Source organism: Mustela nivalis, assembly GCF_964662115.1.
Source record: "Mustela nivalis genome assembly, chromosome: 12".
Lineage (NCBI taxonomy): Eukaryota > Metazoa > Chordata > Mammalia > Carnivora > Mustelidae > Mustela > Mustela nivalis.
Window position 1 is genome coordinate 3,054,570 of NC_139031.1, and position 27,232 is coordinate 3,081,801.

General features: G+C 55.8%; 1 protein-coding gene across 4 annotated transcripts in view; it reads right to left on the minus strand.

The window, feature by feature from the left end:
* DPP6 (dipeptidyl peptidase like 6) overlaps positions 1-27,232 on the minus strand; it is an 841,237-nt gene that overhangs the window by 104,533 nt on the left and 709,472 nt on the right. For all 4 annotated transcript variants that reach the window (XM_082692922.1, XM_082692925.1, XM_082692923.1 and 1 more), the window contains exon 8: positions 3,793-3,913. In XM_082692922.1, coding sequence (XP_082549048.1) covers positions 3,793-3,913 — 121 coding nt within the window. The remainder of the gene's footprint in view (positions 1-3,792; positions 3,914-27,232) is intronic.

Consider the following 27,232-nt stretch of genomic DNA (forward strand, 5'->3'; position numbering starts at 1 on the left):
AGCATAAGGCGTCGCGGTCTGCACGGACTTTTCCCGAAATACGGACACAGTCATCCGGGTGCCCGACTGGACGATTGTAAAACCACCTCGAGTTACGCACACAGGGAAGCTAGCTGAGGGCTCTACTAAGCATTGTTCCTGCTGACTCCCCTGGGACAAGGCTGCCTGGTCACGCACGGTCCTCGGGTCGGGCCACATCCGCCAAGTACCTTTAAACTCTGGGCACATTCAGGTTAAAATCCAGCCGTGGGATCACATCTGTGCCAAGCCATGCATTACGTAAATACCCTTCAGGCTACTCTCTCGGCTCTGCCCGTGATCCCGGCCCGACGTTCCAGGCTGTGCCCCGAGCTCACTGTCCGTCACGCACCCACCTGCGTCTCAGAGGACTTGAGGAGATCAGGGCTTCTCTCTGTGGGGCAAGACCTGGCTCTCAAGTGACCCCAGCCCCTCCCACTCTCCCCCGAGGTACAAGCCGTTTCATGATACCAGCATGTCCATGAATAACGGTATTTATCTGGGAGCACGTGCCTGCTGGGACGGCGGAGGAACGGTCGTCTCACGGCTCCAACACGGAGCGACTTCACGTCTCCTTAGAAAACCTGTGCCGGACCCGCACGCCCCGTCCACAGTGGCGAGGGGGAGATGGAGACGTCATGGACAGTAAGACGAACTGCCTCAGCATGTGAGTTCCTGACCCGGGATCAGAGTTCCCAAAAAACCCCACAAAAAACCCAGGAACATCTTCCTTTTCCCTTCTGGGTAACCAACCTCAGTAAACCTTCACACAGTTGCGGAGCACTAGAAGCAGTTTTAAATCTTATACTCAAGACAGAATTCGGTGTCACTGCATGGCGTTTGCCCAGAATAATAAAACCGAGGTTGCACTTTACTTATCAGAATCAGTCTGTGGCCACCACGAGCCAAGGACTCCTGTGAATCGGGGAGGCACGCGGCGCCGAGTTTCCAGCTTCGGTCAGCTGGACGGATTCTCCCATGGGTGGGCGCACACCTCTGTTCCAGGCGCTCAGGGTCCCGGCAGCCCCCAAGTCTCCCGCCCCTTCTCGCCCTCAGCCGTCGGCATCCCGAAATGTCCCGTGCATTGAAGACCCCTTTGGGGAAACAAAGCAAATCGGTGATGCATTCACGATTCCGAGCCCGTGGACGGCAGGGTGGCTCCCCTGACCCAGCCTCGGGTCTCCCTGGAGCTCACCTCTCCAAGTGGCCCTCTGCAAGCTCTGTCAGCGTGTTCCCCAGCCCCCATACTTTTCTCAATCTTTTTTTTTTTTAAAAGATTTTATTTATTTATTTATTTGACAGGCAGAGATCACAAGCAGACAGAGAGGCAGGCAGAGAGAGGAGGAAGCAGGCTCCCTGCTGCGCAGAGAGCCCGATGTGGGGCTCGATCCCAGGTCCCTCTGACCATGACCTGAGCCAAAGGCAGAGGCTTTAACCCCCTGAGCCACCCAGGTGCCTTTTTTTTTTTTTTTTAGAAGAAGCAGCTGGAAGTGAAACAGTTAAGTCAGAAGACCATCTTCAAAGTCTACCCTCCACCCAGTTACTCAAATAGGAACCACGATGCCTCCAGGCTCTCAGGCCCCTGCTTGAGAAACCCAAGCCTGGGGGTCTAGAACCTTCCGGGGAACACCACAAAGCAGAGAACGCTGCCACAGCGGCTGTGACTGATTTGAAATATTTGGGGCCGTTATCACGCCAACATGATTGTGTGTCAATGCCTGGAAGAAAAATTTCCTTTCACTGGATTTGCTGAAGCAAAAGCTTAACTTGAATTGCCGAGCAATGAGCTTTTTATTTTATTAGGAAGATACTAAAAAAGATATTTCAAATCTTCTGATTATGGGTTTTTTTTCTTTAAAGGAGATTAGTCCCAGAGCTGTCTAGACTCTTAAAGCCAGGCTTTTTTAGGGGGGGCTTTGGGTTGCTACTGTGCAGAACTTTCAGGATCCACGTACAGGGCTGGCTGTGGGCATGACCAGAGTGGACACCGGCCAGTTACCTTTTCATGCCAGTGACACCCGCAGGTAGGGCCCAGGACAATATGGGCCATAAAATCTTCAGGCCGATTCTCCCAGGGCCCGGAAAGCAACTCAGAACCTGGAATCCTAAGTGCTCTGAGCCTTGCCAGCCCCACATTAGAATAAAGCCCCTGGAGGGGTGACTGGCCCGGAGGACCACCCTGGTGGGCACCCGTGTTCTGGCCCGTCTGCTGGGAAACAGGCCCTACGACGTCAGGACGGTGGCGGCCTCAGGAAGGAGACTCGGGCGGGAGTGGAACAGGAAAGGCGCAGAGGTGCTTTCCGGGACGCTGGGATGCGCCACGTCGTGCTCGGGACGCAGCGTGGGTACGTCCGTCAAACTCATACCCAGCTCTGTCCCGAGGACGGAGCATTTCATCGTGTGCCACGGACACAAGAAATCAAGTCGGAGAACTTTCTGCTTCGGAGCCCTCCGTGGGGTGCAGATGCAGATGGTGACTGGTGCTAAGCTTCCCCGTCTCTCTGATTTAGGCCCGCAGTGTGGTCCCAGCTTGAGGAACGCACAGCACTGAGGAAATTGGTATTTTCTGGGCTTGATCGTTCTTTGACCCGGCCTGGCATGGGGAACTGTCCCCCGGCCGTGTGGCCTCAGGCAGGCAGGCTCGGGAGAATAGGCTGCCTGCCGGCCCAGCACTGGTGCAGAAAGATCCTGACCCCACCTGCATTTGTAGAAAGCACTTGCCCGGGACTCGACCAGTGACACCCCCAGCACACGTGCCTTAACTTTGTGTGGACTTGGCCGAACGCCTGACTTCTCTTGCCCCATGTGGGGGTGCGGTCACCCCGCTGTTGTGAGGCCAGTGTGGGCTCAATGTCTGCATTCCCCCGAATTCACCCTGAAGCCTGAGTCCCGGGTGGGGTGGGGACTTTGAGAGGGGCTGGGATCACGAGGGGGGACTGGTGCCCTGAGGAGGGGACGAGGAGACCAGATCTGTCTCCCGCCTCCGCCACGTGCAGGCGCAGCAAGGAGACCCCGTCTGTGAGCAGAGCGGTGGGTCGACAGACACGGGCTCGGCCGGCATCCGGGCTTGGACGTGCGGCCCCAGAACCGGGAGGAACAGAGGCTTGTTTAAGGCCCCGTCTACAGTGCCCTTCAGCGCTGACTCAGATGGACAGACGGCGAAGTGGGGCAGCAGGTAGGAAAGTGCCCAGAACAGTGACCGGAACGCGACGGCGACCAGTCAGGAGTGTTGCCGTGACGACAGGGTTCTCATCAGCACGGAGACGGATCGTAAATGTTTAAGAAGAGAGCCTCCCGCTCACATTTTTAGTTATTCAATAATGCATTCCGGGGGAGAACTGGCGCCAGGGGCAAGCCAGCCGGAGCAAACACCCACCGCGGCACACGTCCTCACAGCCGCCGATCACCCGGCCCGGCTTCCTTGGAAAGCTTTGCCCCTCATTTCTTCTCCAGCTCTTGCTTCCACCCCCAGCACAACAAGGCACCCTACCTCCTGGGGAGGGGCTCGAGAAAGCTCTGCACGTGCAAACCTCCCAGGACAGCACCTGCTGCCTCTTCCCCCAGGACCTCGGGTTCTAGAAACCTCTGCACACCTGGCCACCAAGCGAGGGCTCCCCTGACGGCCTAATGCTCCCTGAACTCCAACGGCATCTTTGTAACCCAGCATAACCTTAAGAAACTAGAGATTTAACTGGACTGAAGTCCAAGAAAACAGCCAGCACTGCTGGTCAGGCAGCAGGCCCCCAGCCCCGTCCGGCCCCGCGTGTGGCTCACCTTCATAGAGCCAGTCGCTGAGTCCGTTGTAAATCACGCCTTCCTTCCCGGTCGACACCACTCGGATGGCCTGCTTCCCGACGTGCGCGCAGTAGTAGATATTGTTTTCGAAGATGAATATCTAATCAGGAGGAGAGAAAACACAGTGTTAGCCCAGGACGTGGTTGTGAACAGGGTGTTCTTAAGAAATCTGAAGCCGGTGACGTGCTTTGCTTCCGCCCGGTGCGTTTCTCTGCTAGAACAAGGACGGTGCGGGCATCCTCTGGGGCTCCCCTGCGGGCCCCGCGTTTCCGGTTACTCAGAGTCTCCTGCTTCCCACGGTTCGCCCCACGCTCTCATCTCCCAGGACGGGACAATCCGGGGTCTCGTCCTTTAGGGGCTGCCCCACCAAACCGCGTTGTCTGTTCCCACTACTGTGCTGCTCTTGGCGGTGCTGGGCTCAAACCCCGGAAACCCGGCATTTACTCATTCGGTAGTCACTGCAGTCAGTTAACGAGGGGTACCCCCCGTGCCCCTCACCGGAGGTGCCGTGTTTAATGGGGTGGGACACAAACGGGCTTTCATTCCCCTTACAATCCGGTAAAGGAGTCAGACTTCACCAGGAGAAGTTCTGATGGGGAGGGCGGGGCTCCGGGAACAGATAACAGGATTCCCTAACTCAGGTCAACGATTCACTGAGAACACGATGGAAGTTTTTCTTACTGTGGAAAAACACACACGACGCAAAGCTGGCCACCATGACCACGGTTTAGAGTATAATCTGGTGGCATCGCGCATTCACACGATTGTGCCACCAGCACGTCACCGTCTTCAGAACCTTCCCATCATCCCCAGTAGAGACTGTCCCCACGAACGCTGATGCTCCACGAAGCTGGTGACTCGAAGCATCCCGTGTAAATGGAATCACACAATATCTGTCCTTCTGAGACTGGCTTATTTCGCTCAGCCTGAGGTCCCCCAGGGTCCCCCGTGCCGCGCCAGCGACGGGGTTTCAAGAAAGTGCTGTTCATGCTGAGGGCGTGGCGAAGAGTAGGACGGAGATGGGCCGAGAAGCTCAGTGCACAGGAGCAGCAGCACAGGAGGAGAGCCGAGCCGGCGTGGGCGCGGGGTGTCTGCGGAGGTGGCGAGGAGGTGAGGGACAGGGAAGGGCAGGTGCCGGCTCCCGCAGGGTCTGTCCCCTCTCGTGGAACCCCACCAGCAGCAGGGGCAACCCAGTTGATGTGTCTTCCGGCGACGAGAAGGCAGCGGGGCCATGAGTGGGGGACCGTGTGGCTGGCCTGGTCATCTCACAAGGGGGTGCTGGGGACACCAGCCGGGAGGGGTCGCTGACCGCGCTGAGTGAACCCAGGTCTGGGTGAAGGCAGAGGTGCTCTGGAGTCGCTGGGTGGCGGTGACCCGCTCGTGGAGGGCAGGACGGTCTTGGTCAGTGGTTCTCCAATGCTGGCCACTATCAGGATCCGGGGAGCCCTTAAAACCCCACTGCCTGGTCCCCAGCCCAGCCCCATGATCAGTATCGAGGGGCGAGAGCCGGGAATCAGAATTTTAAAGAAGGGTCCCGTGTGATTCCAGCGTGCCGCCAAATGGGCAAACCCATGGCCCAGGGAAAACCCAATGTCCCCTGAAGCTCTGTCAAAGCCGGCAGAGTGTCCGAGCCCTCGGACGTGCACACCTGCTGGGCCCCGAGTTTCCGCACCTGCTCCAGTCTTCCATGTCCAGGGGCCACGTCCACGCCATCCCAGCCGTGTGGACCAGGCACAGGACTCAAACCAGGTGTTTTTCTTTTAAAAGAGTCTATAAAAAATACCGTCAGTGTCTTTTAAGAGACCACGGAGAGAGGAAAAGGTGGAAATATTAACTTTTTTTTAAAATTGAAAACGCAAAAAAGGCAGTTTCCCCAGATGGCTTTCACCGACGGCAGATCTGAAAGTGCCAAGTGTCAGATCTCTGCGGAGGACGCCTGGCGCTTCCGGGATTCACTCCAACCGGGAAGGAGCTGGGAGACCCCCAGACACACGTATGCATCCTGACCTAACTTCAGTGGCTGTTCTCGTGAGTTTGCCTAAGGGGAAGATGTTATTACTAAATTTTAACCTCTTTTATGTATTCTAAGCCTGTAATAAATTTCTGAATCAAATCAGAGCACAGCCAATTAATATTTTGAGTAAGATGTGCTGCGATAGACATTGAATCCTTTATCACCTTGTTTTATTTTTAACAGAAGAAGAATGAGAAGAAGCGCGTTGTAAGGAAGAGTGTGCTGTGCTTGGGAGGCGTTTTCCGTTTTCCTCCAGACCTGCCGGTGGAGCTCCCAGGGTCGCAGACGGGGGCTGTGCGCAGCTCTGCACCTGGGGACAGGCGCTGGCAGGGGCAGGACAGGCACTGGGGCCGGCGGCGGAGTCCTCCACTCCCCAGCCCTGCTCGGCACAGGGGCCATCACAGCGGTTCCCAGCGCCCTGGGAGCACCTCGATGCCTTCCCCGTGCCGCTCCGGTCCCCGCCTCGCCCCCCGACGTGCAAAGACTTTAGCTCCCCTCCTGCCGTGGCTTCTCCTTACCCTGCTGGGGCTGACCCCCCAGGGCCCCCCATAGAGCACAGGTGTCCCTGCTTCCCTCCCTCGAAGCATCTCACGCGTCCCAGTCCCAATCCTGTTTCCTAAAGCCCTGTTCCTGGAAACCTGCAGTGGCTTTTCTGGGACATGGAACCGAGTTTAAACGTCTGGTCCAGGGTTCAAGGCCCTCCAGGACTCCAGGACACTGGCCTGACCGTCTCCCTCACTCTCCCTCCTCTGCAGGAGTCACGGTGGGCCGACGACACAGGGGACCTGCTGGGGCAAAGGCAGACGCAGGGGCTCACATCTGCAAACGGGGGTCGAGACTGTACCAGCTCGGGGCACAGAGCTCTGCGCCACAGCCCGTGAGGGCACAGAGCCGGCGCGGCGTGACCCGGGCTCGGATTCTTCCGTCACTGGAGACGGCAGCAGAAGCGGACGCTGGCGGGTGTGACGAGTGAGCAGACGCTGGGAAGCGCGTGGAGCAGCGCCCGCACGAGTGCCGGCTCAGCGGCGTGTCTGCTGTTGTCGCATCACCACCATAAAAACCCGTTCCATCGGGAGGGATCAGGAGAGGTTTTGGGGGAGGCGACACTGGAGCCAGACTAGCTTCTAATTTTGCTCAAGGCCGATTTACAGAATTTTTTTCTTTTTTCCTCTTGTGCTTTTCGTGTCGCATCTAAGAATGGCCAAGTCCAAGGTCATGAACGTTTACCCCCATGGTTTCCTCTTCGGCTCATATAGTTTTAACACTTACATTCGGGCCTTTGGTCCATTTCGGGTTATTTTGTGGGCACATGTCGACCATGCATTTTCATATACTTGGTAAACGCTCATTCATTTTCACGCGACGCTGTGGATCCGCCGCGGCCTTGTTTCGAGGAGGAAGACACAAGCGCAGGGAGGCTGAGTAGCTTGACCTCCAGCTTGCTGGCCGGCGGTGCAGTGGGGGTCCAGGCCAGGGGCCCTGGGGATGCGAAAGGCCATGCCCTGAGGGGAGGCAGGAGCTCGGGGACTCAGGCGGTCTGTGCCATGGCACGCCGCCTCTTTATAGCAATTTGTTAAATAAGCGAACGGTGTGATCTCTAACCAGCCATGAGCCCGAGACCAGGGATGAGTGTCGGAGCCACCGTGAGTCCCCGCTGTCCTTCTGGCCGCTTCTCTCTCACGCAGAAGAACACAAACGCCCAGGGTGATGTCACAGTGTCACTGTCATTAGGATCTTCCGGCTGACACAGCAGCGCTCACCGGTGGCCCCCGTGCCCTGCTGTACTCAGGTAGGCCTGGGTCTGGGGCTGCGTGACTGCGGGGCCTCGCTGGCTAGCTCCTAGTCCTACCAGCCGCGGTTCTAGAATCCGCTCAGTCAAGGGGCTGTCCACCTCTATCTCAGGATGACCGTGCCCTCGGTGTCTGTCCAGATTCCGCACTGACAGCTGCCCTGGGACCCGAGGCCGCTCGAGCGTCGTCAGTGGAAAGGTGCCGAGCCTACAGCACGCGTCATCACCCCGAGGCCCTGTGATCCCAGGCACGGAGCTTGGCCTCGAGTCTCTCTTCCAGAAAGCTTTAAAAAACATGTGCTCAGCTTTCCCCAAAGGAATCAGATCGTTCTGTTCCCCTCCCGTGTGGTCTCCGGGCACCACGGTACCTGCTGGGGACAGCAGACAGTCCCCGCGTCCTGCACCCTGCCATGCTGACGCCCCTCCCGGAAGCTCTGCCCTTTCTGGGGCTTCCAAGTGTCCCCTCCTCAGGACCTTCTCTCTCCTCACCGGAGACGGCTTCCCCCGCTGCCTGCCCGTGTCCCGGGCCTCCCGGGAGGCTGTGCTGGGCTCCGTCCGCCCAGTCGCTGCCCCCCCCGTGACTGCCTCTCCACGACACGCACGCGGCTGCGTGAGGAGCGGCTCTGGCAGGAGGGAGCACGGAGGTCCGGGCAGGGCACATGACGGAGTGGGAAGTGGGGGCGTCTCCTCTACTTTGAGGGCCTGACGTGTGGCTCCTGCGCGCCCCCCTTGGACTTCGCCGGCAGCTTCTGATGGTCTGATCCGTGTCGCCTTCGCTGCCGTCCGGAGCTGCTGCCCCTTGAGCACCTGCACGTCCTTCTCCACGGTCCCCTCAGATGCCAGCAGGTGGGGACGCCCCTCTTCCCCGCTCGGCATCCTCACCGGGACTACGAGTGCGGCCGCGCCCCTGACGGACCCGTGTGAGCCAGATGGCAGACGAAGGTCTCCGGCACGTTTGCTTCCCCGTGTCCTGACTCACCGAGCCCCATCCCTTCCTCACCTCTGGGCGCTTTAGTTCCTTCTGCCACCCCTGGAGTAGGCGGCGAGAGCCCACATACGTACAGCCACGTCAGCCTGCCCCCGGCCCGCCCGTACCCGGGTCTTCAACAGAGAGGTCAGAAGTACACACCCAACGGGACTGGAAGGACAAGCTCCACTATTTCTGACAAAACACTTCACCTTTTTATTAGTCCGATTTTTTAAGAAGCACTTTGACTCAATACGGTTCGCGGTTACATGACTCAACTCTCATGGTTACAGTGAATTCTGGGAAAGTTCAGTGAGTCGGAATTCTCCGGAGGGCCGTGAACTTCAGTTCAACCGACTTTCCAGGTGAGTTTCTGAAGTAAAGGAAAGATCTTTTCGGTTTCCATCTTTGAGGGAAATATTTCCATGTTTTTCTGCTCTCCCGGTTTAGTGACTAGAACGAGGTCTACGGCGTGGCGTTATTACTGAGTCAGGACCCTGTTGCCTGAGGTCATCAACAGAATCTCACATTTTCATGGCCTAGAACCGTCGGTGCATCGCAGATGAGCGGACGGGGCCGAATCGCCGTCCCTGCCCAGACTCGTTTCCCCGATGCTCCGTGCGCTGGCGGATCTCCCCCATGCGGGCCGCACACCCTGATACTTAATACAGGAGTTAGCTGGGTTTTTGACTAATTGAGGCTTTCACTTGTTCTGGAATCCAAAAGCTCCTGAAACTTCAGCTAACTCAGAAGAAATCAAGCTCTGCCCGTGTGAGTGCGGCCACGGAGTGTTAGTCGAACACGCTCAGTATTTCCAACACGGACTCAGAGTAAGTGGCGGTAAGACGCTTCTCCTCACGTCGCGGGGGTTACGACAAAGCTCACGGGCGCGGACGCTGCAGTGGGGGCTCCTGGGCTCAGGAGCCAAGGACGAGATCATTACGGCGATCGGGTGCCAGTCAGCGGTCACTCCCGGAAGATCCAGGCCAACGGGGCCGCCTACGAGCAGCTCCGGGACGGGCAAAAGCAGCACAGGTCGGTGTGGCACGAGGAGGCGGGGGTACACGGGACTCGAGGTAGAAGCCTCGGTTCCGGTGGAGACCGCCGGCGGACTGCGTCGCGTGGGGCGCTCGCCGAACCTCACCTCCTCCACCACGGGGATGGGAGGTCGCCTGGCTCGCCAGGATTCCTCCAGCTTCCACATCTTGCGGCCTGCACAGCCATTCCCACATGTGCAGCGAGCCCCACGTGCTGGCATCGAAGGGGAGCGTGGGTTCCCCACCGGCGGCTGAGAAACCCCGGCGGCCGCGTTTCCCCGGGCCTCTCTGGCTGGCCCGGGCGGCCGACTTTCCTGACCTCAAGGTGCCGCCCCCAGAGCAGGAATTACTGACGGGCGCTTTTCCCCTTGCCTAACGTCTCGAGCTGTCCCTGGTCCTGGGCGCGCACACGTTGCTAATGTTTCCGGAGCCAGTACGGATGAGAGACCCCATTACATATGCTACGGAATTTGATCCCGGGGGTGAAACACAGAGCCGCCTGTGCTCGGGAGCGACCAGCCCTCAGCACGGGCTCGGAAGCCCTCGTAAGGAACTCATTCCTAAAGCGAACCATTGTCTTTGCAGCAGGCCATCCCAACCCCACGGGACGCGCTCCACACAGTTAACCCACATCACAGGTCCCCAGAACCCAGATCTTGTGTCTGGATCTTGCAGCCTGGGCCACATATCTTTTAGGAGACCGGTGAAGAGCAAAATGTGGATGGCGGCGGCCAGTAGGTCCCTGGGAGTCTGCCCTGGTCAGGCCCGTGCTCCCGGATGGCTCTGATTTCTAGATGCACAATAAATGCCACGTCCAGTCCTGCAAACGCCCCCCACGACAGGCCCATACAGCGAGCTGGAAGGACCGACCGTGGCTAACGGACTGAAAGACCCTGCTGTGAGGTCATCTGGAACTCAGGGTCGGTCCGGTCGGCATGGACGCTGACTTTGGACTGACTTTGTTTCTGTGGTCTGGGACACCTGGCGTGGCAGACGGGATCCTAAACGTAGGCGACACTGTCTTTGACATGCTGCGCCTGGACGACGGGACCAGTACATACTGGGTGGAAGCCGGAGCTGTGATCTCGGCTGCTTTTCGGTGGTGGGGGCACTGCTTCATGCAATCCTGCGGGAGAGGGACACCCACCACCCCTCAGCACTAGTTCTTGTCTCTAGTCTTCCGGACCAAGCGGACACCAGCATGGCTTTCATGGACGTTCAAGTCAGAATGCTTGCTCGATCGATACAAGACCACCACAGGGGCTCGGAGCCGCCCTCGGGCCCCAGGCACATCCCACCCTCCCTGGGCTCGTGTTGGCAGAAACCCAGGACAGTGGGAGCTCCGAGTCCTTCCCGGAGTGAACTGACCAGGGAGTCATTACAAGGGAGACACCCCAACTCTGAGCGAGGACACGGGCGAAACCGCGCTGGGTTCCTCTGGACAGCAGACTGGCTGAAGTCCCACAGTCAGCTTGCCTATGAGGACCCCCAAACCCACCAACCCTGGGCCGCAGGCACTGCCCACTGCCACAGCATGTAAGGACAACAGGAAGGACGTGGCGATCCTACAGACCCCACGGACACACAGAATAGGGCTACGGGAAGGGACTTCGATGTGTTTCATTCCCTCCCAGATGTGCGTCTGTGTGTGAGTGTGTGTGCATGAGTGTGTGTGCGTATGTTGGTGGATGGGTACAAAATCCAGCTTTTAATAAAACTAAGGTCATATATGACTCTGCACACCAATGTAAGATTTATGTCAAAGATGCTTTTCGACCTCACGAAGCATCGCTGGGACACGTCTCTTCGGAGACGTTAATTATGTTCCTATTTTTGACTCGATTCTGTTTTTACCACAATAAAAATGCTATGGCTGCATCTTCGTCCAGAATCTGCCTGCGTCTCCAGTGACACTAGAATAAATTCCTGAGCGGAAAGCATGAACCATGTTCACTGTGCAGCTAACAGAACGGGTCAAGGACGTGACGGGTCCATCAAAGACCCACACAAAGACCGAGAAGATACAGAAGCGTTTGCACTCATGAATAAGGAAAAGAGATCTTATCACGGAGGGACGGTGTTGTTTATCAAACCATCGAAGCCCAGACATTGCTTGCCCTATAGGGCGAAGAATGCCATGTGCTCTTCTGAGGGGAACAGAGACTGATATCACAGGACATTAAATAAATTCTTTCCTTGCTCTGTTTTGCTCTCCTATTACTTGTAATTTGGCTATGCCTCTGCTCACTCGGGCAAGGAAGGGGCCGCCTGTGATCCTCGTTTAGAACCGCATCTGGAGAATGGGCGGGTGGAGGGGAGGCCCAGGCTGCTCAGCAACGAGGGGCTTTAAGATCCCGGGGCTTTCTTGCCCAGTTTGGGGAGGTCCCCACCAAGCTTACATCCCCTGACTCGAGTGGCTCCGATGACCCAGGCTGGGCGCCCACCCCATGCTGGGCAGGGCCACATCGCGTCTGGGCAGCGACGACAACTCCGTCTACCTGGGCAGATGGTTCACATCTCCAGGACCTCCACCAGCCTGAAACTCGGAGCCCTTGGTTCTTACGCTGGCTCTCTCCCAGACAGCGGCAGGTCTCGACAAAAACCAGTTAACTGGTCCCGCCCTGGAAATACAGCCAGCCACACTGGCCACACCTGTCGGAGATGGTCCACGGGAGGAAACCCTGAAGGTGCTAAAGCAGGTTTGAAGGGAACACGTGATGAGCAGAGCACGCGTCCAGCCCAGCTGACTGTCACTGCAGACGGCCACGACCCCTCCGCCAGCAGGGTCCTCACAGCCGCTCCCGCACGTTGTCCCGCAAAACTCTGGGTCCCCCATCACAGCCCACGCCCACTCCAGCAAGTTAAAAAGGTTTTGATCCTGCAGGCAGACTCCAGTGCCAGGAAAGGAAAAGTCTGACGGATAATCTAAAACTATCTTTATTACCAGAAGGGACCTGCGCTGCCTCATCCTTTCAAAACGCCAACCCAGACCCAGAGGAGACACCGGGAACGCCACACTGACGACCCGCCCAGCAGGCAGCCTTCACGCTCGAGGAGACCGTGGTCACCCACCCAGAAAAATCTCCCTGTGTCCTCTCACCGCTGGACACACACGTTAACCCGGAGAGTCCGGATGTGCTACCTTTTCCCAAGCCAAGGAAGAGGTCTCCAAACACATTATGTTCGTGGGCATTTATTCAGCCCCTCACATTCAGCGTCCACCGTGACACTGCTGGCCTCCTCACGGGAGCAAAGACTTTACGGTTCACTAAACGCATGTGATGCTGCTTGCAGACCTGGGAACGCGGAGCGGCGGCCCGGCCGGACGCAGCAGCCAGCATTCTCCCTGCAGGAATACGTGTGCGATCACCGCGTACAGCCCCCGCGTGGCCGAGGGTCTCTGAGGCCCCGGGACCACCCAGGACGGTCTGGGGGGGCTTCCTGAAACTCCCCCTGGCCGGGAAGTGCTGGCAGGAGAGAGCACGGCACCCGAGGCGGCCTGGGCGGTGGGTTCCTGAGGACGGCGTGGGAGTGGGCGAGGAAAGGGAAGGTGGAGGCTGGCCCGGGAGGAGGGACTGAGCCCTGCAGGACACAGAGGCACGTGGAGGCACCCGGGGCGGAATGCAGGAGGCTGGCGCTCAAGGCGACTGTGTGGAGGGCGTGGTGGAGAAGGGGCCGGGAGAGCCGAGGCAGGTCCTGCCGTCTGCAGTAATGCCTTTGTGCTTTCCTCTAAGGACAGGGGACCTGGAGGGCTCCGGTGGTCTCTGCAGTTGTCAGCTGCTGTAAACGTGGGGCCGTGCGTCCTGTGCTCTCCACGACCACCCGCTGCCCTGTAGGAGCAGGGCGCAACGAGTGGACAAGGGACCCCAGTGGCACACTCCCGCCAAGGGACAATGGTGGCATGGGCCTCGTGCTGGCCATGGGGACGCCACCACACGGGCGAGTTCCCAGGTGTGATACTGGCTGGACATGGCTTAGAGGAGAGGCAGTTTGTGCGTCTCCTCACACTCAAGTGGGTGGAGGCTGGTGTCCACCGGGGATGCGTGGAGCGGCTCAGGTCGGAAACCATGATCCCACCTGAGATGGGGGCACAGACAGTCCGGGTGGAAGGGGCCACATGCCCTTGGTCTGGAGCGATTCGTGTCTCAGGCTGCGGGGGAGATGGGCAGTACTCATCCCTACCGTGAAAACAGCCTGGTGACCCTGAACGACCTTGGGCAACCCTGAACGGGATCCTGCTCCCTCCTTCCTCTTGCATCTTGAGCAGCAACACAGCCCACACCATGACCCTGTGTGGTCCACAGGCTGCCGTGACCCCGGCAGCCCCTGGACAGGGCCATGCGGGCTCCAGGCATTACAGGTCTCTGCTCCAAGGGGATTGGCATTCCCTTAGCCCCTCAACTCACTGGTTGAACCCCAAGCATCACATGTCATTGTGGGTGTCAGAGCTTGCTGCTGGTCTTTAAAGGATTCAGTGTGGCAGGAAAAAGGAAAGCAAGAAAGCAAGATAGGTTGAGGGAGAGACAGGTGCACACCTGGGGATTTGCTTCTAGCACCTGGATACAGCTACGCCTGATGCCAATCCTGTGTATCCCTGGTAGGTAAGAGACTTTCTTTTTTTGTTTATTCTAGTTTAATTTGCAATGCTGTTCCTATAACTGAAAAATCCTGTTCTTCCTCTGCAAAGCTCTTCCTTGTATGGGTATTGTGGATAATAACAAGTTTTTGTCCTCCAGGAGCTCCTTGCCTGGTCTAAGCACATTCTCATCCATGCTCATATTTACAAAATTAGGGCAGACAATGGACACCAGCTCGTGTGCCATGTGCAACCAGGAGCATTCTGGATTCGGGAGGATGTCTCATGCCTGCATTTTCTGAAGAATAGCTTTGAGGGTTTGTTCTCCCGTTCGCCGAAGGCGGCATCTGATGCTATTCAGAGATCTATGAACCTCGAAGGCTCGCAGATGTAGAGATGAGGGTCAGTCAGCAGAAGCGGTGAAAAGGTGCATGATCTACTGGTAAAGCCCTGATGTGTCCATCCAAGAACACTTCTGAAGAAGCCCGAGTCAGCCCAAGAACACCGTATGTCACCGTGGCACAATCCTTGAGTGCCCTTTTCGTGCTCCTTTCGGCCTCCAGGAATCTTGGCTTAGCTTGAGTCTGAACACCCCGAAACGGTGTCCTTCCACTGCACTGCGTGGTGAGCTCCGTGCACATAGCCGACGGCGGTGACCCCGCTCACTGAAGCTTGCATGCAGCGCCTACCCCTCCCTCCCCCATACTGGACCCTCCTCCACGGAATCTGCACAAAACGGAAGTCCCAAGAACGCGGAGACTTGAGCTGTGTTTCTGTTCATGGCCACTCATGGCCATGTCAGAACCTCGCAGACTGGTTGGTGCGAAGTCTTTGCTGATTGGCGGAATCGCGTCCATGATCCCAGCAGTGGTCACTACTGTTTGCTGAGGGCTCGCTACGGCACCCAGTGTGGGCAGATACTTCGTATGTATTTATTTTCATTCCATGCTCATGAGGGCTTCCTGTCAGCCAGACATTGTTCTGCACTTTCAAATGCTAATTTTCTTAATCCTCTGAGACAGGTGTGATTGTGGATTATTTCCCCCCTTTTGGGGGGAGGGAAAGCAGGACTCAGACCTGTCACGTGCAGGTCGGTGCACCATGTGGGCTGAAGAACCAGGACTCTGAGTCCATGATCTGTGGCCTCTCCTTGTCCAGACACCTTGGAAAGGCTCCGAACGGGTAAGCTCTGGCCAAGGTCATGCTGCTGGTAAGTGGCAGAACGAGAACACCCTGTTTCTGGATCCACTATGCCCGTGACTCCCGAGGACAGCCCAGGGCCAGCAGCACCATGGTGCTGGGGAACACATCGGAATGCTCCCTCTCGGGCTGTGCCCGAGACCCAGTGGGACTTAGCAAGCCCTCCCGTGACGGTGATGCGCACGGGAATGTGGCAGCCCCTGCGCTGGGCCTCGCGGCCTCTCCCAGACCATCAGAACCAACAATCCTGAGCGCTCTCCTGGGAAGAATGACTGACCCCCGGGTCTTTACAGAGGGTGCAGGGAAACACCAATGTTGGAAAACTCCCCACGAGCAGCGAGTTCACTGACTGTAGCAAACACTGTGTCTTCCTCTCTTGCCCCATCAACACTTGCAGACCGTACTTCACGAGAAGCTTCCTCGGTTGCCAAAAGTCTTCTGCTCCGAAGAAGTGCGTGCCCCACGATATTCCCGAGGTGATGGAAACATTCACTCCCCCACCCCCCGACAAGTTTCTGGAGCTTTCGGCATGTGGGGCAAACATGAATGACCTCTGGCCACCAGCATGGGACCTCTGGAGCGGCTCCTGGTGACCCTTCTTCCGGGCTCGCTGGTTGGAACCCCTGAGCTCCGCGGACAGTGATGTCGGGGTGAGGCCACGCTGACGCCGCCCACGGCCTCCCAGACAGGCCGGCTCACCCCATTCACACACGGTCCCTCTGATGTCCCCGGGCCACCGGTCTTCAAACTTTCTTCTTCTCCGGGGCGATGTGAGGCAGCCCGTCCCTCAGCACCGAGGGTCTCCTTATCTAGTCTGTAGATGATCCGAGGTCTCTGAAGCCCCGATTCCCCCTCCCGAGCTTGTTACTGCTCATTGGCGGCTCCCCAGAGGGCAGGCAGGGCAGGAAGAGCGCGTCCTACTAGGAAGCCTGCCGCGCCTGCTCAGGAGACCCTGCCGTGGGGCCGGGGCGCCGCACACCCGTTTCTGCTGCCTGTACCCCTCCACCACTGATCTCCCGTCCTCTCGTATCTACACGGTGGAAGGAAGTAAGAGATGAACGAGCTGCGCGCCTGGGGGCTCAGCGGGTGGAGCCTCTGCCTTCAGCTCGGGTCATGATCTCAGGGTCCTGGGATCAAGCCCCGCATCAGACTCTCTACTCAGCGGGGAACCTGCTTCCCCCCCTCCCTCTGTCTGCTCACCCAAGCCCACCCCGCCTGTTCTCTCTCGCTCTGTCTGACAAATACACAAAATCTTAAAAAAAAAAAAAAAAGAAAAAGATGAATGGACCAAGACCAGGTAATTCACAAGAAAAGATAGCATGGGTATTAATTTGTGAAAAATTTATGGAAAACTACCAATTTACTATTAAATACATGCCAATTTAATCAACCATGAGTATAATTACATACATGCTGACTTAAATAGTTATGTCATTGGATTAGATTAGCAAAGACTGTTTTAAATCGTAGAATCCCCAATATTTTTCTTAAATGATGAGACCCGGTGTTGGTGGATATGCCGTGAGAACGGGCGAGGGAGCGCACGGAAAACAACTTATAGTTGCATGTGTGGAGCCCAAGACTGTTCAGAGTTCTTGATCCCATCACTGTGAATCAGGGACATTTTAGGCCCCAAATACTCTACTGCATCGATTCTAATACTGAGTCTTATCAACAGTCTAGATGTCCAGCGAGAGAATGGTTATATACATTTCTATAAATCCACTCTATGAAATATTGCATAACTATAAAAAATGATGCGTACGAGTATTTGATTATATAAAGTGCGAACTGTGCAACAGTAGGCACAGAAGTTGGGCTGGAATACTGATAATTGCATGAGGAGGGCATCTACTCTGGGAAGCAAGATTATGAAGACACAACAAAATATTAACAGTAATTATCTGTGGACACGAAGTGTATCATACTATGATAAGGAGATTTTTTTTCCCTTTTTTGTGAAATTTTTTCTATGTTCTCTGTTATTTTTACAATAGAAAAATCAATAAATAATAATAATTAATAACTAGCAAAAATGAGCCTGGCCCTGGGACTGAGCGAGAGTCAGGGTAAGAGAACGAAGGGGGTCACTCTCCTAACGCCCACAGGATGTCGTGTGTCCAGGGAGAAGGTCTGGAAACGGGTATTTACCACACAAGGTGGGTGTAGCTAGAGCCAGGCAGAGCCTGTCAGTCCCGGAAGCCTGCACGGAGGAGGCGGCGCCTTTGACTTTCAATGCTATCCCTGTTCCAGCCTGACCTTGTTTTCTGCCATTATTGCCTCTGTTTGAAATGAGCCCCATATCACTCGGCAATTCATATTAAAACAACTAAACATTCTGGAGAAGATGAGAACCCTCCGGCTCTCCCGGCGGGTTGCTCCGTGGGGATGAACAGACCTAACTGGGGGCCTCTGGTTCCGCGGCCAAAATGACCTCAGCTTGCAGGAGGAACTCCCGGGGATCGTGGAGTGCTGCCCTGGCCTTCCTCTCCACATGGAGATAGGTGTTCTGCACACACGGCCTGCTCGGCCACCAGTCACAGGCTGTACCTGGAAGCCCCAGGCCGAGGGAAGGCAGTGCGAAGGCACAACAGGTGTTTCGGGTCACGCGTCTCGGGGTATTTAAATCTCCCGAGGGGAGGCAGTTCCAGGGCTGGGGAGCCTAGACTAAGTCCACAGTGACGTGTCTGTGTCCTGCTCTGCAGAGCCCAGGATGGCCCTGTGCGGTGCAGGAAGCCTCCTCAACGAACCTCACCCCACCTCCAAATTCGGGGACCACCAGGTCACTCGCATGTGGCCGAGGGCACTGTCTGCTCTCTGCCCTGTAGCCATCACTTAGCACGTTCCCGTGTCTTAAAAACGCGGAGACGAGACTCGTTTCTAAAACCGTGTGACACTTTCTCGGGTTACGTCACGGATGGTGTCCGTCAGAACAGCAGTCTTCTCCAGGCTGTGGTGACGTCCTTCCCGCTCGTCGTGCCCCGGGCGAACACGCGGTTGTTCTGTTGGTTAGACTTGTCTGAGCTCTTCCTTCCTGACCTTGGCCGCGCCGGCCCCCATGATGTGCGCCCGTGGCTGGGGCAAGTGGGGGCAGGGCGGGTGGCCTGGGGCCTCATGCTGTCCTCCCCTCGTCCTGCACCAGACACGAGCTCTCTCTGTGGCGTCCCCAGGCAGCTTTCCCCGCAGACAGACACGGAGCCTCTCTGGGCGATGACACAGGAGCAGCGGTTCTTCCGGACCTCATGTGAGCTGGCAACCCCCGGCGATCTGAGGCACCGAGGCCGCAGGTGGGGAAAAGCCCACGAACGGGCTCCCACGTGAGGTCGGGCAGCTGCTCGGGGATCGGGGTGGGTGGGTGTGCTTGGGGGAAAGGGTGGAGGGGCTGCGGGCTCACCCAGAGCCCTGGGCTGGGGCGGGCCGGGGCTCCCTGCTCTGGAGACTTGTCCCCGCGTGAGCGACAGACCTGTTTGTCTGGGACACCCCCGGTGTTAGTACTGAGCATCTGAACAGCCTGGGACATTCCCCCCCGGTCCCAGAAAAGCTGGGACAGCTGGTCACCCAGGATTTAGGTGACTCATCCGGAGTGGGGAGGGCACGGGGGCCTTGAGGGACCAGAAGCTGATCTCCTCACTTAGGTCGTGGATTGGGAACTCCTGGGACAGGTTGAGAATCTGTATAAACCCCACATGTCCGTCTTCTTGTACAGACACACACACCCGTACCCCAGCCGTCATACGTGGCAGCTGTAACTACCCCAGCGGCGCTGGAGAGGTATTTCAGGAGGGTTGTTTTTGCTCAGGTTTAGCCGGAACCTTCCGGAGCCTTCCAGACTCACAGGAGCTGCACGGCTGTGATGGGCCACACGACAGGGAGCTCCGTGCCTGCAGCCGGGGAGGAAGGGTGGCCAAGAGAGGTGCTGGTTACCCCACCGCACACGTCGGGTTTGTGCACATACGGACAGACCGCTCTTAAGAGGTGGGAGCCTCTCCGGTAACAGGGCCTACCAGAGCCCAGGGCTGGGCCTGGCTCAGCAGAGGCCCCTGACTCTGGGAGCCGCACCAGCCAGGGGCCTCCCGCCGTCTGGGAGGCTGGCTCTGCTGAATTAGGGCACCTTTGAGCTCAGCAGGGATCGTGCGATGAAATATTTTAATACACAGCTGACCTTCTGCTGGGAGCCTGGTAATTAGCCCTTCTGAAAAATCAGTGCACTCAGAATTTTAGCAAGATGGAAATGTTAATTAAGAGAGCAAAGTTTCAAACTCCTTAAAATATCAGGAGACATTCCAGCAGCACAATATGACTTGGTGTTCTGCAGATGGGACTTGGGGGAGGCTTACTGGGACAGCGTCGGGGCGGGGGTCCCTGCTGCAGTCCTGGGGACCAGCACGCTGTGGCGGCTGGGAGGGACCAGCGTTACCATGACGCGTGTTAAATCTGGAGGCTTTTGCTTCTGAAACCTCCTTTTAGGGACGCTCAGGACCACCCTTCCTCAAAGACCCCTGAGAGGTAGAACGTAACTCAGGAAAAAAAGAAAGAGCAGAGACAACAATTCTCCAATAAAACCACGGCAAGGAGAAAAGGATGGTGAGTAGCTGGGCTTCCCTGCCCCTACCCCTGAACCTTTAAGACTCAGCTGCTACTCCAGAATCATAAATTAGGATTGGAAAACCCAAGTTCTCAAAGCCCTAGAGAATGACCCCACACATTTTGGTGCCTCTTGACCCCCCCTCCCATTTATGAGATGATTTCCCCCCAAACAACAGAGTTTTGCGCATCTGAAGTTGGGACCTGGGAAGACAGGGGGTGTCACACAGGCGAGGGACAGGACGGCGGGTGTCACACAGGCGAGGGACAGGACGGCGGGTGTCACACAGGCGAGGGACAGGACGGCGCGTGTCACACAGGCGAGGGACGCCACAAACACGGACCGGAACAAAACGCCCTCGTTTGCTGAGAGCCGACGGTGTCCGTGATGGGATTGCCGCTGTGTGATTTAAGGACGTTACAGATTCTCCCAATAAGCATGCAAAATAGGAAGCTTCCTCATTCTTGATTTGTGGGTGAGGAAACTGACTCTGGAGGTTCAAGGTCAAGAAAAGCTAATACGGCTCCAAGGTCTATGCTTTTACGTCTTGTAATTTTCTCACTGTTTGAGCAAAATTTATTCGAGCTTCGGCCGATTCAAGACACCATTAGATTTCTCCTTCCACATCAGTGGCCAAGGAAGGGAACGGACACTTACACACTGGGTGAGCCTGCCCAAGAGCTGTTTCTGTGACCTTCACAACACCCCTTCGAGGTCTTTCTACCCTGTTTACGAATGTGGACATGGAGGCTGAGGGGGGTCGCAGGCATCATACGACCCTGTGAGGGGTGGGGCTGGGTTTCAGTCCGGCTCAGGTTGGTAACCCTGGGTTCCTTCCACTGCAGGAATGCTTCCCAGAGGCTGGCCAACCACCAAGCACCTTGACAGGACTGGACCAGGCAGGGGCATCACTGCTACTCTAATTTGTTTTTTTCCAATCAATTTCCTCTTTACGTAAACAAGTTGCATTTATAAAGGAAATTCTGTATCTCTAGTGTGCACAGAACACCTGTATTTTTAGCAGTGAAGATGAGGGGAACACAAAATAAACATCAAAAAAGCCAACATTATTGCTAATCCCATCCAGGACAACAGAAAGCTCCAGACCCAAGGCACGCACTCTCTGTTAGGAAGGGAGGTCAGCAGGAACCAGGAGCTATCGGAGACGGGCCCTCGTCTGCACAGCAGAGCTTGACGAGAACTGACAGACCGCTCCCCTTACTAACCACCTGCACCATCTCTTCAGGGGGCTCATGTAACCCCTAAAACCATGTTCCAGACCTTCCACTGAATGCGTGTTGCCATGGGTCTACACCGAGGGGGCTCTGCCCCGGTGATGTGGAGAGACACGAACTCAGGAGAGTGTCAGGCTCACCCCAAACACTTCCAAATTGCTTGTCACATGGGACCCTAAAAAAGCCCGGCTGGTAGGGCCATTTCCCCACTTCCCATGGGCTCCCCACGGGCACCCAGAGCTCCAGTGTCATGAGGTCCCTGTGGGACCATGGACACCATCCGTGTTACCTTCAGGTCATGATGAAAAGAGTCGCCATGAGTCCATGGGAGGAGGGTGACGTCTATAGGCCGAGTCATGGATGAACCCCCAGGCAGGAGCGACTTTCCCAGGATGCTTCTTACCACTCACTGGGGTTCTACAGATGGACTTGTTGTCCATAAGGACAGTCAACTGTTCCTAAGGCTAATGTTTGTTGAAAGGCAGCTCGACAAAGCTCACGGAGGGTTTCTTCTGAGACCAAGTAAAGTCGAGATGCGTGTTTCTTAAACTGAGTGGCCATAAGCGAGGAGTCTGAGGACAAAGGCTCTTTTAAAGGACTTTTAAGTTTCCTGTGTTTATTTTGACACAACTCTTCATCATTTACTATGAAATCTTCTCAACCACCGGAAGGCCTAGTAGGCAAGAACCATCACCACGTCTAGCCCCTGGGTTTGTGTTCACGAGCACACTGCTACATACTACCACTCCGATGCGGGCTAGTGAGGAGAGAACACGGGCGAACTTGATAAAGTCAACAAATGCTACATTCCTGCCAAGCAATGTGGCAGTATCAGGGCTGTGTTAGTCCAAAAATGGTTTCTCAGCAGGTCAAGGAAAGAAAAATCACAGAAATGCAGTCACGAAATGGCAACACAGGCCTGAAAAATGAAGGCCTTGCTCGGGTAGGCTGTGCCATAGCTTGTTCTCAACCGCCACACGCATGGTTTTGTTACAACTCCAGCCCCGAAAACCAACGTTACTGCGTGCGGTTGGCTGGTTGTGTCGGTTTGTTGGCGTTTGTAATAAAGGACATTCGGCTTTGAAGTTAGAGGAGTTTGTACCTAGTTTTGTGTGCGCCCTTGGGGAAGCACCACTTCAGTCAAGTCTTCTAAGTCAAGTTCACCAATGTGATGTATCGTGTCAGCGGATCAATTTTATTCATGAACACAGATGCAACAATCCTACAGAACAGTCGTCTTAAAAATGCGGCAAAAGGGGCACCTGGGTGGCTCAGTGGGTTAAAGCCTCTGCCTTCAGCTCAGGTCATGATCCCAGGGTCCTGGGATCGAGCCCCACATCGGGATCTCTGCTCGGCGGGAAGCCTGCTTCCTCCTCTGTCTCTCTCTCTCTCTGCCTGCCTCTCTGCCTACTTATGATCTCTGTCTGTCAAATAAATAAATAAAATCTTTAAAAAAAAAAAAAGTGCGGCAAGATACACCTGTAGAGAAGGAAATGCACCATCACTGGTGGGACGAATCCTGGTGACCTCGGGCTGGTTTCCTGCTGATCACCACACCATTCCCGTTGGCGGACGAGAGGACGAAACCACACCATCATCTCGCGCGAAGCAGAAAACACACCCAGTTCAAAACCCATTCCAGTTGAGAAATCAGAACACAAAACACAACAGTAGGAGCAAAGGAAGCCTCCGTGCAATTCCTCGAGCCGGCTGAGCCCGTGCACCGAACAGCCTGCAGCCTCGTCCCGCTAAACAGGGAACAGGGAACCTCGGGAGCATCTTGCGTATGAGCGGACACGAGATGCTGACTGGGTCCCCACAGTTACCTCCTAGCCCACTGCCACCGGCTGTCCCAGAGAGCGCAAGACGTACGACGGGGAACGGGAGCCCCGCACAGGACAAAAGAGGAGCACTGGAATCAGTCATCATTTGGAGGGGATGCAATTGTCTAAATCCATCATCCGAAAAAAGCCATATATAAATTATTGGAATTAAAGGAGGTTAGCGAGGCTGTTAGACACAGAATCAATAAGAAAAGTGAAACTGTGGTTCTGCTCGCCAGCAAACATAAATTTAAAAAATCACATCTGAAAAAGCAAAACATAAAACAGGTCCAAAAATATCCAATACCTAGGAATACATTTAAGTGAGATGTGTGGAAACAATTTATGGAGAAAATGATAAAATTCTAGTAAGAGACATTTTCATTTTTTTGAAAAAGTAAAAAAATTGGTCACTATACCATGTATGGGAAAATTCAGTAGCTTAAGTTTATAAATTCTTTCTCAGCTAGGATAGAAACAATGTAATTCCAACTAATCATCCAAAAGTGTTTTTTAAAAACATTTATTTTTAATTTAAGAGAGAGAGAGAGAGAAAGAGAGAATTCCAAGCAGACTCCCTGCTGAGCACAGAGCCTGACACGGGTCTCGATCTCACGACCCCGAGATCAAGACCTGAGCTGAAATCAGGAGTCAGACGCTCAACTGACGGAGCCCCCCAGACGCCCCTCTCCAAAAGTGTTTTTAAAAGAACTGAATTATTATTTTAAATTCTGCGTGTGTGTGTTTTGTGCACATGTACACACACACACACACACACACACACACACACACACTCTTGCACACACAGTGCCAAAGACCGCCAGGACATTTCCCCAGAACATGCTCGGGGGACTGGGCGCACCAAGGCACACGCGGTACAGAAGTCATGTGACCACCCACTGTGTAGCCCACGCAACGTCCTGCTGTGACGGTGTCGTGGTGGAGGGCTGCTTCGGCTCCGCCGATACGTGCGAGGTCAGCCGGAGCAGCGGGTCTGACAGCAAGCCCCCCCCAAAGCTCATAAATGGCAGGGGCGTCCTCGCCTGGCCTGTTGGAAGCCCTAAGGGAGGGGTCGCTGTGTCCTTCTGTCCTGTGTCCCAGCCGACGCTACCGCGCGGGGACAGCCCACCGCCGCCAGCCCAGTGCCTCTGTTCCTTCAGGCTGTCCTTCTAGTGTACGTTACTGCTTGTAGGTTTGACTGGAGACCATCACGCGGAAAGTGGTTACTGTGTGGAACATCTACATCCACGTGGACAAGGACCCCTCGCCCACAGTGAGGAGGGAAAGAGAAAGCAGTTTGGGGACGTCTTAATGTTAACCTCGCACGGCACCGAGGGACCAGGAGCGTGGCAAACCACGAGGCAGTTAGCGACCTCCCAGTCTGATGGGGTCCGGCTGCCTCTTGGAAGGGACAGTCTCGCTGGAAATGTCCTATTGGTCGGTAATGCCCATGTAAACACATGGACAGGCCTTTGTTACAGGCCTGGGGGTTCAAGACGCAGCCTCCGTAATCTCACCGATCCTTGGTTTCGCCATGCAGTTGGAACGTGGCTGTGAGGCTTCCCAGCTTGTATACGAGCCCACCCAGTCCCCTCTTGCCCGCATGTGGGCCCCTGGCGCTCACATCCGGCTGCATGGGACAGGCTTCTGGGAGCTCTCCCACAGCCTGACGCCTGAGCCCCACCACGTCTCAACACACGGGAACCTCTGCGCGTGACGCCCACATGTGGGTCCTTCCAGAGTTACTTTAGTGCAGCTGAGAACGGTTCCTCTTAACCAGCATCTACACCAAAGCCCTTTTGTTCCACTAAATGTCTACAGGCTGTTGAGCTCTTAGCCAATAAACTTCAGAGTTATTGGAAGAAATGACTGACAACGGTCACTTCACTGGGAAACCACAGTTAGGCTGATGCACCCCGGCTGGTGGCGGGCTGGGTTCTGACACCGATTTCCAGCCAGACATGGTCCATCAGGGACACGGGGCGATGACCCGCGCTGCGAGGAGCTAATGGAGGCTGCAGCTGGTGACCTCAGTCTACAATAGATTGTCTGCTTTCCCACTGACCTGTTAATTTATTTTTTTATTAATCTGTATTTTCTGGGAGGAAGACTTTGGAGTCAGCTAATCTTATAAAGCAGAACACAGGAAATTTAAAAGACAGAATTCACTGAGCCACCATGAACCTTGTCCTGGGTGATCTGATTTACAGGAATCTGTGACTTGAGGGGACATTTCAGTCATCCAAGTTCCATTAAATATTCACACTTCTCAGTCAACTTTAAAAATCTAAGAGTGCCTACGGCTATGGAGAAAGTAAGCTTAATGACATAAATATGTGTTTATGCTACTATAATTTCTTTGAAAATCTGGGAGTTGACTGGAATGCGGCTGGGCCTGGGTGTAGAGGCGATGCCACGGCTGATTACGGAGGCCGAGAAGGTCCGGAGTGAAGGGGGGTCTGCCCCGGGTTACGGCCCAGGATGGAAGTCAGCAAACGTCGAGCAGAGGGCGGACACCGACGAAGAAGGACGAGTGAGACCGGGGGTAACGCTGCTACAGCAAAGGGGACTGACTTGCTCCTTGGTGAATAACACACCTGAACCGAGCGCCTCATTCAGCGTCTGACAGGTCCGCAGCCCCCCGGACGTCAGGGCTGTAAACCCGGGGCAGGCGGGAGCTTGTTCTGAAGGGGCCTGCGGTCCGTGGGGGGAAGACAACAAGGCAGCAGAACGTCACTGCCCGGGGTGACACTGGGGACAGCACCGGGAGAAGAGGAAGCAGGGGGTCTCCAGCCCAGTCTTGGCTGTGGGCGGACGACGTGGGGAAACGCAGGAGTGAGCCGAGATCGGGAAGGCGATGTGGTTTCGGCCGGCAGGGGAGTGCGGCTGAGCTGGGGATTAGGACCGTGTCCGACTGACGGCAGCAGGTGGAGTTCCAGGGACTGGATGCAGTTCACCGCAGCTGTCCTCAGCCTGGGCACATGGGGTGCGGGGCAGGGAGGTGACAGCAGGAGACACACCCAGGAAGGGCTTAGGGCTGGGGCCTCCTCCTTAAGGGCCACGCAAGAATGGAACGGCTCTCATGGGAAAGCTGGCACGGTCCCTCCGTTGCAGACCGGAGGACATTCTAGAACAGGAGTGGATTCCAGGAGGGAGACCGGCAGGCAGAGCTGTTACAGGAACCCGGGGGGAGGTGATGGTGGGAACGGAGGGGCAAGGACAGCTGTCAGCCAAGACCGCAGAACTCGCCGCCTGTTGCCGGATCAAGACAGGGAAGGGAAGGTGGGGGAGTCGAGTGTGCCCTTCAGATCTGGGCAACAGCAGAGACGGGGTGTCTCTGGCTGAGTAGCGGGTACGGCCACAGGATGCACAGAAACCGGGTGAGGCCAGGTGACAGCCAAGCAGAGCCCTGCGCGGCCGTGGAGGGCGGGGCGCCCCGTAGGCCTGTCGCTCGTGGGAACAGACCCCGCGGCCCTGCTTCGCCGGCGCAAAGCTCAGCGGCAAGGCCACAGACAAGTGGGGCCGGGACCGGCTCCTGCCCTGCACATGTACACTCATTAACTCAGGCCCAACTGAGGAAATGAAAACACACCTCCCGCCGTTAGCAGCCACTGAAGCCACCATAGTCAAAACCAGAACCATTCAGATAAACGGTCAGTTTCCCAACTGAAGACCAAACCGAAAGGTCAACGCACGAATTTGCTGTGTGTTCTTCGTTAAGTGGAAGCAGCTGAACTAGGCTTTAACCTGGTTATACATAACAACAAACACAGTCCAAAATAAATAAAATGGATATGTTTTTTGGGGGGGGGGCAGAGGGCGAGAGAGAACCTCAAGCCGGCTCGCTCTGACGACCCTGAGATGGAGACCGGAGCTGAAACCGAGAGTCGGACGCTTGACCGGCTGAGACGCCCAGACGTCCGGGATCTGGTTTTGGTTTCTGTTGGTTTGCTTGTGTTTTTAATCGACTCGTTGGCTATCTGTGCTCCCTTGTAATATTGTTCTTTTTAGAATGCAATTTAAGTTTACATCAAAATTATAGGTTGTTTTTTTTTTTTAATGTAAATTTAAAGTCGACCCACGCTCCCCAGGAGTCAGACAGGCAACAGAAAACCTCACGGGCGATGAACACAGCCAGGGCAGAATGGAAAAACAGCGTGTCAGGAAAGTTTCCTTAAAAAAGTGAAGTATTA